We start from the raw sequence: 13,681 nt of genomic DNA, 5'->3' as shown, positions 1-13,681 counted from the left end.
CTGGTCATAGCTGGACGAGGGTGGGAAGAAAGAGAACCTGGTGGAGAGGGGGGGTCACAGAGTGAGCACAGGCTCCTCCTCGGTCAGCTGGCATCGTGGTGGCGGGGTGTCTGGCTCAAGCTCAGGGCTTCTCCCATCCCACGCCATCAGGAGCCTCCCACACCCACCACTCAGAAGCAGCCCTTCCAGGAGCACTTTAATTCCAAAGTTTTAGTGTATTTACAAAAGTCCACTGCTCCAGCTGGCGGCCCCATTGTTCTGTGCTTGCCCCTGCCTTGGAACCGTTCAGCTTCCTCTGTGCTTGTCCAAGCAGTGGCAGAAGGGCAATCAGTTTCCATTAGTGTAACATCATTGATACAAAGATTGCTTATGTACTGTGAAAAAGGCCCAGGTGCCCCCCAGAGGCCCCTCAGCCGCCTCTCTGGGTTCTCTAAGCCCAAAATGGGTGGGGGGTCAGGGCGCCTCCTATCTCTGCAGCCACAAGCTTGGGCTCCTGGCACACTCAACCTCTCTCGGGATCACACGCGCGCGCACACGCACACACACACACCTGCCACGCACACAAGGCTGAGCCTCCGGAAGGGCTCCAGCTGCTGAGAAAACCTATGTACACTCAAAGAGTAGCACCAAGTAGGTGGCTGCCCAGCACGCCTGCCCCGCCACGGCCGGGTCCAGAAGAAGGGGCCTTGCCCGGAGGCCGCGGTCCTCGGCCTCATCGAGGGAGGCGGGGCGCCGGCGAGAGGGCGGCGGGGGCACACAGCGCCTCCTCGATGTCCTCCAGGCAGCCGAGCAGCTCCATCTCGCGGAGCACGCGGCCCAGCAGCTCCAGCGTGGCCTCGCGCCGCGGGGTGCGCCGCCGCCAGGCCGCCAGCATGCTGTAGTGCGCCTCCCGCAGGCAGCGCCCGTTCTGCAGCTCCAGCCGCTCGATCTCGTGCTCGCTCAGCCCCAGCCGCCGCACGAACTCCTTCCAGCGCGACGGGGGCACGCCGTCCACCACCGCATACAGCGTCGCGGGGTCCGCGGGGTCCGCTGCGGGCGGGCGGGCGGTGAGCCTCCCGCGCCCGCGCCCCTCCCCTCCCGTCCTCGCCCTCCAGGCGCCCGGCCCTCTGCACCTGCTAGGAGCTCACCTTCTGTGCGCGGAGCGGCGGTGCCGTCCTCCCACTTCTGAACAGGGGTGGGGATGGGGGTGGAGGCTGGAGCCGAGGTGAGGATGGGGCCAGCCCCCTGGCACGGTGGGGCCATCTCTCTGGAGACTGGTGCAGCCCTGCCGTTAGGCCAGTCAGTAGGGGTGAAGGTGGGACTGGGGGTGAGGATGGACCTGGGGGTGCAGGTGGGGTTGGGGACGGGACTGAAGCCCGTGGTGGGACTGAAGCCCGGAACTGAGGCCCGGGACTCAGGCTCCCCCTAAAAGAGAGAAGGCACAGCATTAGCGGAGAAGAGGAACCCTCCATTCTGGAGAGGGGTTGGGGCTACAGGCAGGTAGGGGTGGCCGAGGGCCATTTGGGTATGATTATAATGGACAACCGGGGAAGATTGGGGCTACGGTCCGAGTTTCATCTTACCTCTTTCGTCGGTGTTGGTTTCCCACAAACTAAGAAAAAAGAAACAAAGCGTCACAAATTTCACTTCCTCTCTCAGCCCTGCGCCCATCCTGGGGCTGGCGGCGAGGACTTGTGGTGACATGCTTCAGGGCCAAAGCGGCCCCAGGGACCAGAGAAGCACTGATGCAGTGTGACCTCTCACAAGCCATCAGGGCTACCTCCTGCCAACAGGGTTCTTGGCAGAGAACTGAGGGGACACTCCTCATTTCCCTCTGTGCTGGTCCATCATGCCACCCCACCTCTTCCCACGTCCCCACCAGCACGCTGGGCCCCCCTCCCCCCCAACCACCACTCACCAATGGAGAAGAGCCTGGGCTTCTGCCGTTGGTAGCGACACATTAAACCGATGGAGAAGGATAAAACGCAAATACCAAAGAGGATCACCAGGGGCAACAGCACCGTGGAGCCTACAGACAAGGCAGGCTGTGGTCAGAAGGCAGCCGCGGCAGGAGGCAGTGGGGTTGGCTGGCTGAGTAGAGGGGCAGGGATGAGGACAGGGCAGGTGAGCCTGGGAACCGGGTTATTTCTCCTCACCTGGGTCCTGGGGGACCTTGACTGTTTCCACGGGGGGTAGGCACAACTTCCCGCACTCTGTGTTTTTCTTACAGCTAAAAGAAGAGATGGCATAGGTGGATAGGAGCCCTCCCATAAGAGGAAGACAGGGTGGAAAGACAAAGAAAAAAGAAAAAAAAAAACCTCCACATTGTTGGAAATTCCTTGCTCTGCAAATATTTTTAGGTATCTCTTGGTATAATAGAAATTAAACCTCTCCTGGGAAATGAAACCTGTCCTGATGCAGGGGAATGAAACACAAGTTAATCACAAAATCATTTAACTTTAGAACTGGAAATGATCTTGAGGAGGCTGTGTAGAAAAAAATCAAAGCAATCAGAGGCAGAGCATGCATTCCAGCCCATTCATTGGCTGGCAGTATGACTCCAAACAAGTCATTTACCTGTGGAGGCTTCAGTTTGCTCATCAGTAAAATAAGGTTCCTACCCACCTGTCAGAATAGAGGAGTAGGTGAGATCAGTCTGCCTGACATACAGTATGTGCTCAGAAAATGGTAACTATCACTGAATTGTTTCACTGATGAGAATCCCATGGTAGAGAGAGGTTGGAGAGCTTTTTCTTGAGATAACGGTACTAGTGGGATGCTTGGGTGGCTCAGTGGTTGAGCCTTTGTCTCAGGTCGTGATCCCCAGGTCCTGGGATTGAGTCCCGCATCTGTCTATGGCTATGTCTCTGCCTCTCTCTGTGTCTCTCATGAATAAATAAATATATTTTTTAAAAAGATAACACTGCTAGTGACAATCCCTGACTTTGAGAGAAGGGTCAAACATGTGTGTGAAAAATTTTGAAATACATATTGTTGGGGGGCAGCCAAAGAGCATTCTAGAACAAGCACATCTTCCCCTGTTAGGAGTTGTCACTGGGCAACATGGAGTGATGAGAATTCTTGGGGGGTTAGAAGGAACTCAGGAAAGTGAACTCTCAGGAGGAATCTGAAACAGGAAGAGGCACTTTTGCCTATCTTACAAGTTCTTGGTGAGAACCACATGGAGGGGCAGCCCTGGTGGCTCAGCGGTTTAGCGCCACCTTCAGCTTGGGGTGTGATCCTGGAGACCTGGGATCAAGTCCCACATGGGGCTCCCTGCATGGGGAGGGATGTCTCTGCCTCTCTCTCCCTCTGGGTCTCTCATGAATAAATAAGTAAAATCTTAAAAAAAAAAAAAAAGAGAGAGAGAGAGAGAACCACATGGAATCAGTGTAAAAGCTCTTTGAAGTAACAGAGAGGACTTAGTAGAAAAAGAAAACAAATAGTTTGGTGTCAGGCACTTTGTAGCTATACAGCTTGCCAAGTGGGTGTCATTATCCTTATTTTAAAGGTGAGAAAACTAAGGCTCAGAGATGTTAAGTAACTTGCCCAAGGTCACACAGCCAATAAGTGGCCCAGCTGAGTTTTAAACCCAGGTCACTTGAATGTTAGAGCCCTGAAAGTTCCTTCTTTGCAAGTATGTGTGCAAGAACAAGCTCTGTAGAGCCAAAAGAGGTGAGGAGGCCTGAACAGAGACTGGGGGAGAAATACCATATCACAGCAAAGATGCCATCAGTAATAAGAAGCACCATTATTTACATGCCACTACACACACACACACACACACACACACACACACAGAGTTGCTAGCTAAACCATGACACATCAATTGTTAGAAGCAGTCTGATTTCAGAAATGTGAAAATGTGCATCCTAGAATCATCAAACTATAGCATACCCTGTCATCCCCAAATCCAAATCTCTAAAAGAACTGGAAGTCCATGAGCCTCTCTCCCCAAAGACTTCTTCAGATTTTAGGAGCAAGTCAGAGGTGGAGGGAACTCTGCTGTTTTGTCACTAAGAGCCGGAGCATCCTAGGGTGTCTCCCTTGCCCTGCTGGTGGCTCTCACCTGCAGCCACCCCATCCCACCCAAGCCCCCTCCCACTCAATCCAGTGCCCAGCAGCTGGCAGAGATACTCACTTCACACAAGAGACGCATTCATGCTCTCTTAGAAAGAACCCCGCGTGGCAGGTGCATATGGTGTTCTGCTTCTCTTGGCCTGTGGGGAGAGATTACAGCACAGCTAAGGGAGGACTGCCCTGCACCCCAAGGATGACGGGGAAAACCAGGAAGGGCAGAGGGTGGATGGCCAGAGTGGAGGTGGTCCCACAGACTTCAGGGGAGTGGGAAGGAGGGGAAGAGTTGCGTCAGGGGGCTGGGGCACAGAGGTGGAGAGCTTCTTCCTGAGATGGGGACACCCTAGGGCAGAGAGGGGGCTGGGGTTGGGAGAGCCATGCTCACAGGAGATCTGCACCGTGCCATTGAGGCAGAGGCTGCAGTTACTGCACTGGAAAAGGGTTTCACTCCAATAAAACCGGTACTGGTTCTTCCTGCAGCCACACACCGTGTCCTGGTACACAGTACAAGGAGAAATCTCCACCTGGTTCATTTCTGGAGTGGGGAGGAGATGGGGTATGAGCCCTTGACCCACTGCAGCGTGTGTGCCTTTCTCTGTACACACATCCCCACCCATGCACTCATGCATGCACACGCAGTCCCACTCACACCCACCAGCAGAGCTCTGTCTGCCCACACACAGAGACAGGCACGCAAGCTGCCGTAACAGTTTAGAGCCCTTGCAACCTCCTGAGACTCACCTTTTCGGCATTTGGAGCAGCTAAGACATTGTCTGAGGTGGTTCTCTGAAGCTGTAAAAGTTCCGTTTTCACATTCCCTGCAGTCTGTGTCCAGCCCTGGGCCTGGACAGTCATTGTACAGGTAGGTCCCTGTGATGGGGGGGGCAGGGTTAGGTGGCAGTGAGAGCTCAAGGAAGGAGCCCCAGGCTAGAAAGAACAGTTGGGGCCATCTTCCACCCAAGTCTCTAAGAGGAAAGATGGGAGGAAATCCCAGCCCAAGAGAGGCAGCAAAGTTAGGAGACTGGAGGTGAAAGACACCGCCCCCCCCCCCCCAGGTTCTAGAACTTCTGGAAAAGGCAAAGGAAGAAGCAGGACCCCATAACTGAGCAGATTCACTGTTACCGCTTTCTCCTACCTTTGTGGCACTTCGTACAGCAAATGGAATCGTTTTGAGGGTGAATATATTTTCCCTGGGGACACAGAATAGCTCTCTTCACCCTGTTCCGGGGGTGAGGAACAAGTGCAGTAACGCTTATGGGGTATATTTCCAACAACAGAGCCAGGAGCACCTGGGGAAAGAATCAGAGGAGATCCCATCAGGAGAGGGAGGGTGGGAGCCTTAGAGGTGGCAAGTCCAAAGCCTTCCCAGCTCAAGTCCCTTCTCAGTGAAACATTCTCCCCAGGCCACTCCTGCTCACTCTTGATGTTCCTCCTCTGAGCTTAGCTGGCTGGCCCCATGGAATCTGGTGCTTAATCCTTCCCTCCTACGAATTTTTGTTCCTCCAAGTCAAGGCTAGTAGACCCCAGGCCTGGGCTATATTTTATCCTTATTTCCCCATATCGGCTAATAGTGCTAGACACGGGGCAGGTGTTTAAGGAATGTTTTTGTTTTGTGTTTTTGGGAACTGGCTGTTTACCTCAATTATGGCCCTTCTTTCCAACAGGAGCCCTAAGGCTTCAGGTGGTGTTTCTCCATCGGGGTGCTATGTTGACAGTGTATTCACTTTGTGAACATTCACAGGTGAACAGTTAGGAGTTAGGATCTGTCTACTTTCCTGGATTGTGTTATACCAGTTAAAAGGTTTTTTTATAAAATCAGATTGGTGTGGAAGTAAGTGATGTCTCTGTGGGCACCATTCCTGGGGAGTGGGTAGAAAGGAAGGATTTCTTTTTTTTAAAGATTTTATTTATTTATTCATGAGAGACATACAGAGAGAGGCAGAGACACAGGCAGAGGCAGAAGCAGGCTCCATGTAGGGAGCCCAATGCTGAACTTGACCCCAGGACCCTGGGGATCATAACCTGAGCCAAAGGTAGATGCTCAACCACTGAGCCACTCAGGTGTCCTGAAGGGTTTCTTTATAAATCTCTATCAGAACCTCATTTAGGATTATGCCCTCAGGCTCCATGCCTTATCCCCTTCCACCAGGAAATCTGCACAAAGGCCCCAGGTTGGCCAGGGGCAAAAGGGGAGGGGGTAAAAGGGAAAGTTCTGGACCAGGAATGAGGTAGATGATAAAGTTTTTCGGGCAGGCAGGAGTGGACAAAGGCATATGTAGTTTATACCAACTAAAGCTGGCCAGGGGGCACTGGTCCTGCTCAGAGGACTATCGAGTCAAGAGCTGAGGGTGGATCAGGGAGCCCTGTGGCCCTCTGCACGGGCATTCTGGGAGGCACACTTTATACCGTTGGGGCAACCCCACCAGCAACTGAACCACCTGCTCTGTTCTGGCTTCTGAGCCCCAGACAGCAAAGCCAGGAGTCAGTGTCTAGCTCCAACCCAGACTTTGCCCCTTGGGCTCCTGTCAGCCTCTTTCTGGCTTTCCCTGGGTCCTGATTTGTTTTGCCCTCTGCTATGAGAGCCACTTTATGTAAAGATAAGAGGATGTCCTCGAAGTGTGTTCAACCCTGGGGAGCAGCATGCTAATCTGATCACAGAAACCCCAGCATGGGACAGGAGGGCATGGCAGCCCACAGCCCAGTAGGCAGGGTGGGCAGGTGGGTCCCACTCTGAGGCACTCTCTGGGGGATGCTGCCGCCTGGAAGCTGGAGCCTCAGCCACAAACAGAAGCCACCCTGGGAAACAGCAGCAAACCGCCTCCCCTACCCAGATGGCAGCATCATCCTTGGCCCACTCCAGCACTGTCACCTCCCGCCCAACAAGACTGAGGTGTCCAAGGCAACAGGAAGAGTTTGGGGTGGTAATGGGAAGAGCTTCTCAATCCTGAAAGTGTGGTTCCTATGCCTGAAGAAGGGCTCTCTGCGCCTAAGTTTGCTGGCACTTGGAATTCCACGCAGCCCCCACCACCACCACCTCGGGGGCAAAGTGGACCAGCGGAGAAGGTCGAAGGTCGGGAAGTAAAACTGGAGGCTCCAGTTCTGGGACAGCCTTGGTGGGAGGGGGCAGCTTTTCAGGGACCCCTGGCCTGTGAGGAGTAAATGTCCCAGGAGGGAGGGAGGCTTTCTCAATCCTTGTGTCTCCCTCCCTCTCCAGCACTTTGGGGGTTAAGTCGGATCCGGGAAAGGGAAAAAGCTTTTCCCGGCAGCTCCGCCCAGTGACTCAGGCCAGGGAGGGAGGGCAGCTAGGGGAAGGGAGAGAGAACCAGCAGCTTCCCCAGCTCCTCAAGGGTCATGAGTCAGCAGAACGACTGAGGGGACCAGCCAGCCATTAAGACCCCATCTGAGCCCTCTGTCCTGGGGGCCACGCTCTCCCTCCAATCCCCACTCAGAGCATACTTCCTCCCCCGCCCCTCCTCCTCAAGAGAGCCAGGCAAGAGACCCCTGTTCCACTTGGCACACATGTTTTGGGAAACGGCTCCCTCTCCCATTCCATCCCAAAGGGAAATCTCCTCAACCCTTGGCTTCTTCCTATCAGGTCACTACCCACCCCTCCCTGAGGGGCCTCTCAGCTCCTTCCCGCCCCTCAGCATCCTTCCTTTAAGACCAGGCCCTGCCCTCGCTCCTCCTCTGGGTTTAACCAGCCCCCCTGACACTCCCCATTTCCAAAAGAAGGCAAACCAAGGCTGCCCTCCCACTCGGGGTTCACTGCATTCCCACAGCCTGGCTGGTTCTGGCCAGTTGGGGTGGGTTTGGGGACCTCCCTGGGGTCCCCCAACAACCCTTAGGAAATAAGGCCAGTTCTGGGCTTCCACAGCCCTACCCCCACCAAGTCCACTGGCAGTACAGGAGAAATTCCAGAGCCCTGAAAGGCCCACTTTCCAGGAGTGAGGAAACAGGCCAAGAAGGGATGGAGGACAGCATTTCCCAGATCCCTCATAGCCCTTAGCAGTGCTCCAGCCAGCCCTCTCTGACTCCTAGTAGCCAGGGCCTCAGGCCCCCACCAGCTGGCTCTAGGGGGCGGGTCCTCAGCAGCTGCGTCTTCCAGCTAAATTAGGAGGTGAGCTCTGAGCCCAAAGACACTAGCCAGCCTGCACCTGCCATCTGGAGCAGGGGAAAGGCAGGAAACTGGGAGGTGCCTGTGGAGACACAGTTGAGGGGGTGGCCTGGCACCCCTCCGACTCCCCCACAACTTCCGCCTGGGGAGACTTTCAAGTGTGACTTCCTGTGTTGAGGCTGCAGAGGGGGCGGAGAAGCAGAGAGCAGAGAGCGACCCTGTGGTCTAACCCTGACCCGGCACCTCAAGACCTTAGCTGTGCCCTTCCCCTGCATTAATTTGTTCATTAAATTAAGATGTGTTTGTTCTTTTAATGTCAAAATCTTTGGGGAGCTCAGGATAGCTTCTCCTCCAAGAGCTCAGCTGAGACCCCACCTCCCTGCCCCGAAGCCCTCCATTATTAACACCACTTCCTCCGCACAAGCTCATTAGCTGCTCAGCCTCCTGTGAACTTCAATAACGTGAATTAACTGTATCTACTTTCAGCTTTCACTATAATATAATTATCCTGGGTGAGTAGATATGATTTCCCACAAATGACCATAGACTCTATGAGATGAGCAATCTGAGAGACTGTGTGGTCAGAGATAGTGTCTTATCCTCCTGGGTATCTTCTCAGCCTCTAGAACGAGAGGAGCCAAATAAATACAGATTGATTGGCCAATCTGATGACTTATCTATGTTCCACTCCAGTTAAAGCTAATGATTCCCAGAGGGAAGTAGTTAGCGCCCCCTTATAGGAACAAACTTATCTCCTCTCCCTCCCCATTAGAGGGGGTGGAGGAAGAGTTCTCAAATCATACCCACTCCTTCCCACCCACACACACATACACACACTCCCCCACTGGAGAGTCTGACCAGTGTTCCTCTCCTTTTGAGCATCACTGGTGACTGCATGCAGCAGATATGAATGATATGAAGGCAGATTAGAGTTTGAAAAGCCCTGCTCTAGCCTGTTAGGTGTGCACTTCATCTGGCTCTGACCCTTAACATGCCCCCAAACTCAACTGGTCAATCTCCTGGTCTAGACAAATATCATAGTTCCGGTACTGAGAACTTTGCCACCCTTCTCGTCTCAAGGCCCCATCCCAGTCCTGAGGCCATCGGGTCTGTCAGTTCACCTCATCAGTCCTTCTTCGGAGGACAGGATCTCTTGGTCCTGTCCGTATCCATGGGCTGCCTCACTCTTAGATTATTGCAACTGTCTCCCCGCTGACTGCCCAGCTGCCAGCCTCTTTCCTGCTCCAATCCATCCTACACACTTTCTTATCTGTGTTCATGCTTCAACTTGCACCCACAGGTTGGATGGGAATCTTCCTCTCCAGAGCCTGACCTCAAACATCATTTCCACAGGTCACTCCTTCCCTGAATGAGTACTTGCAGAGGCACCTCACTACTATTCTGAACATGTTCCCAGATGCCATGGGCCCTCAGAAAACTGTGTCTGAATGAATGAATGAATGAATGAATGAATGAATGAATGAATGAATTCCTCTACCTGGGACCACACTCAAGATTCTCCTTCATCCCCTCCCCAACACCCTTCAATTTTCTCATTTCTTCTTGTTCTTCAACATGCTCCTTCCACTTCCAGCAACAACGTTCAGCTTCCTGCCACCACCAACCCCAACACAAAACCCCACCTCTCCATTCCCCTACTCTCCCTCAGACCAGTCTCCCTTTTTTCTAGGCATTTTTCCAATGAGTGACTTCGAATCTCAGCTCCAAATCCACTTATCTGTGAGGTTTTTCTCTTCCTCATTCATCTGACCAATGCCTGTTCCTTGATTCATTCAACAAAGAGTTAGGAAGCACCATCTAGGCACCAGGTCCCATATGGCTTCTAGGGGTTTAGAGCGAATACACAGCCCACGCTGTCAAGTTCTCAGCTGGGTCAGAGACAATCCACTGTAGGCTCTGCACTCTAGGCAGAGGGTGCTCCTGGAGCCCCGACACCACGGTTGAGGTCTGCTAAGCAAGAAAAGGCAGCTCATTCCCTTCCCTGGTCTGTCTCCCATTGGTGTTCCAGGGCACCGCATCAAAACACTTTTGTGGGTCTTCCCCTCCAGACTGTTCTGAAATCTTTTTTTTTTTTTTTTTTTTTTTTTGCTGTAAGATGTCTTACAGACCATAAGCTCTTTGAGGCACAACAAAACCCTATAAGCTTTACTACCCTCTCTCCAGTATTCTTCCCCCTATCCACCCACACACGGTATACTAGAGTGCTCAGTATTAATGGTGAACAATTGAAAAGCTCAGACTTTGCATATCTTCTGTTTCCCCTCCAGCTCCAGGCTTAGCTTGGGTCCCTTCACAGTCACACTCCCACATGGGCTGGAGCCTCCTCCCCAGCCCCCAGACGCTTTCCTTTATCAATTCAGACTACCCATACCCTATGTTTTCCAAACACAGTAGCCACCAAGTAATTACTACTAATACTAACAATACAAATCTAACATTTATTGTTTTCTATTTGCTATACCTTATTCGTCTACTAGACTGTAGACTCCATGGGGGCAGAGATTTTGCTTGCTACTGTAATCCCACTTAAAATAATGTCTAGCACAGACCCAGCATTTAATAAGTTGAATACTTAATACATAGTTGACCCTTGAACAATGCAGGTGTTAGGAGCACCAGCCCGCCCCACTTAGTGAAAAGTCTACATATAATTTTTGACTCCTCTAAAACATAACTACAAATACCCTACTGTTGACTGGATGTCTTACCAATAGCATAAACAATGGATTAGCACACATTTTGCATGTTATGTGTATCGTATGCTGTATTCTTACAATAAAGAAGGCTGGAGAAATGAAAATGTTATTAAGAAAATCAGGGATCCCTGGGTGGCGCAGCGGTTTGGTGCCTGCCTTTGGCCCAGGGCGCGATCCTGGAGACCCGGGATCGAATCCCACATCAGGCTCCCTGCATGGAGCCTGCTTCTCCCTCTGCCTGTGTCTCTGCCTCTCTCTCTCTCTCTGTATGACTATCATAAATAAATAATAATAAAAAATGTTTAAAAAAAAAAGAAAATCATAAAAATAAAATATACTTATAATACTGTATGTAGTGGGAAAAAACCTGCATATAAGTGGAACGGCATGGTTCAAACCCATGTTGTTCAAAGGTCAACTGTCTCTCAATCTATTTCATCTTCGAAATGACATTATGAGGTTGTGATTATTACCTACATTCTAGAAATAAAGAAGCTAAGACGTGGAAGCCACCCAGGTTCAGGTGGCTAGTCTGTGAGGGAGCTAGGATTTGAATCCAAGGGATCTACCCCCAAAAGAGAGAAGAGAAGTAAAGTAAGCCCAGGCCACTGGATGGGGGCAGAGGGAGCCTGGGAGAAGTACAGTCTTGAGAGAAGTCAAGAGACAGGGGGCTGGGGAGACAGGAGGTGGGACAGTGAAAAGAACAGTGAGACCCAGATGGAGACAGGTGCTGCCTGGGGAATCAGAGTCTAGAAATGTGGACTCAGCAGAGAAGAGAGGGAGGAACCAGGGAAAAAAGTCTCAAAAGAGACTCATGGAGAAACCGACAGAAAAGGAGTGAATGCTTAGGAGAGACAGGACAAGATCCAGAGGAGAGGAGAGTGCGGGGAGGACGTGGGCCAGGGAAGGGCAAGGACCCCGAAGAAACGGGCCAGTGCAGGCCAGGAACATCCACCCAGGTAGGGGGAGAGAGGAACCCAGGGTATGGCACAGGAGATCAAGGAAGCATTGAAACAAGGCTGAGGCATAAGAAAGGGACATTTTCCAGTGACGAAAACAACTTTCTACTAACTTCCCTAAACCCAGCTGTAAAAGAAGAAACCAAGAGATTGTTGTCCAGGCCTGAGGGGAGGGGGCTGGAAGGGCCAGGACCCAGGGGGCACAGGGCCAGGACCAGGTGGAGGTGGTGCTGGCTGCTAGAGAGGGTCCCCAGTCCAACACAGGCCACCCATCTAAAAGCTGAGCCAGAGGCACAGTGTGGGGAGCGCCTCCAGGTGGGCGTCCTGGCTCTCCACGGGGTTGCCCTGCCCCTGTCCAGTTCCCACCGGACACCCAAATACCCGCCTCCACACAGACACACAGACGCAGCATCCCAAACTTACCCACCAATCCATCTCTGCTCCCGGCCTCAGTTTCCCCCTTCCCTAGCATCCAGCTCCTCCCCTCCGCCGGGGTCCGCGCTGGCCAGCGGATGGAGGACACCACTCGGAACCATCTGGCCTCCGAGAGGCAGAGGGCTGGCCGGCCTTCCCGCACTCCTTCCCTCACTCTCCCGAATCGGCCCCACCCCTCCCTCAGCGAGCACCTGCCCCCACATTCCCAGCCAATCCCTAGCCCCAGCTGACTTCCTTGGCTGGCCTCGGCTGGCCTTTCACCCTCTCCCTTGCCTCCGACTCAGGGCCGCCGGCCGACTGGGGAACCCCAGCTCCCGGCCGCGCTGGAAGTGGGGCCACGCCGGCCCGAGGTCCGGACGGGCGGCGAGGGCCCACTCCTGCGGGGCGGCGCCCTCTCCACCCGCCCCTACCCCGCACCCCCGGCCCTCGTCCCGTCCCGGGGCTCACCAGTGGCAGCAGCAGGCCAGGCACGGTGGGGAGGCCCATGTCCGGCCAGCCGTGGCCTCTCACTCCCCCATCGGGGCTCAGGCAGGGGCGGCGGCGGGGTCCGGGATGCGCGGGCCCGGCGGGTCCCAAGAGGAGCCCGGGCGGCGGGCAGGGGAGCCCGGGTGCGGACTGGAGAGACGGTCCCGGGACCTCCAACCCCAAAGGCCAGAGCTGGAGGCTGAGTCCCGAGAACTGGGAGAAAATTAAAGCGGAGAGCAGAGAGAAGGTGGGAGGGAAGGGAGAGAGTGGCAGATGGGGTGTCGCAACTGCGGGACAGGAAGAGCCTGGGGGAGGAGGAGGGAGGAGGCGGGGGAGGGGGGGCGAAGGGCTGTAACCCTTTGGAGCTCAGTCGGAGGCGCCTGCAGCCCTGGCTCTGGCGGCAGCCTGGGGCCCCCAGCCCAGCAATCCGACCCCTCCAGCCCCGACCGGAGGAGCGAACAGCCCCCCACCCCACCCACCCAAGACCTTTCCCACGTGACCAGCAGTAGACTGGCTCAGGGCTTTGGAATCTAATTCACTGGGTTCCAGTTCAGAATCCTCTACTTTTTTAGCTGTCTGGTCCTGGACCAACGACCTACAGACAGCCTGTGAGTCTGTTTTTCAGTTTCCCAGTTGGAGAGAACCTAGCTCGTGGGGTGGCTGTGAAGATTTCCTGAGACAGGTGTCTGACCTGTGACAGGCACTCAGCGGTCCGTAGTAAGTCCTCCCTTTGCTCCAGAGTTCTCCACTGACACCCTAATCTCCCACTCTCTTGGGTATTTATCCCTCCAACCCAGACTCAAAGTAAACGCTAACCCTGGCTTTCTGCCCTGACTGGGGCCCTGACACCCTCCCACCAGTCTGGTGCTCATCTACTCTGCCTGGCCAGGGCCCCCAGCTGCTGATGCTGGCTCTGCCACAAAAAGTTGAGGGAC

The 13,681-nt window shown here is 53.9% G+C and overlaps 1 protein-coding gene across 3 annotated transcripts; it reads right to left on the bottom strand.

Moving 5' to 3' along the window:
- Positions 1-183: 183 nt before the first annotated feature.
- Positions 184-13,051, bottom strand: TNFRSF1A (TNF receptor superfamily member 1A). 3 transcript variants are annotated; one of them, XM_077871341.1, is made up of 10 exons: positions 12,729-13,049; positions 5,192-5,345; positions 4,798-4,926; positions 4,442-4,591; positions 4,121-4,199; positions 2,136-2,209; positions 1,898-2,008; positions 1,563-1,591; positions 1,128-1,404; positions 184-1,029 (listed from the first exon to the last, which is right to left on the bottom strand). In XM_077871341.1, exons 1-10 carry the CDS (start codon positions 12,765-12,767, stop codon positions 713-715), a joined length of 1,359 nt encoding a protein of 452 aa, XP_077727467.1. In that variant the 5' UTR covers positions 12,768-13,049; the 3' UTR covers positions 184-712. The 3 variants fall into 3 exon arrangements, with proteins under 3 accessions (XP_077727467.1, XP_077727468.1, XP_077727469.1); XM_077871342.1 differs by lacking the exon at positions 12,729-13,049 and adding an exon at positions 12,270-12,437; XM_077871343.1 differs by lacking the exon at positions 4,442-4,591 and having other exon boundaries at positions 12,729-13,051.
- Positions 13,052-13,681: the final 630 nt, after the last annotated feature.

This window comes from Canis aureus, chromosome 25, assembly GCF_053574225.1.
Source record: "Canis aureus isolate CA01 chromosome 25, VMU_Caureus_v.1.0, whole genome shotgun sequence".
In the NCBI taxonomy this organism is placed as follows: Eukaryota; Metazoa; Chordata; class Mammalia; order Carnivora; family Canidae; genus Canis; species Canis aureus.
The sequence above is the reverse complement of the archived record's forward strand: the minus strand, read 5'-3'. Positions and strand labels throughout refer to the sequence as shown.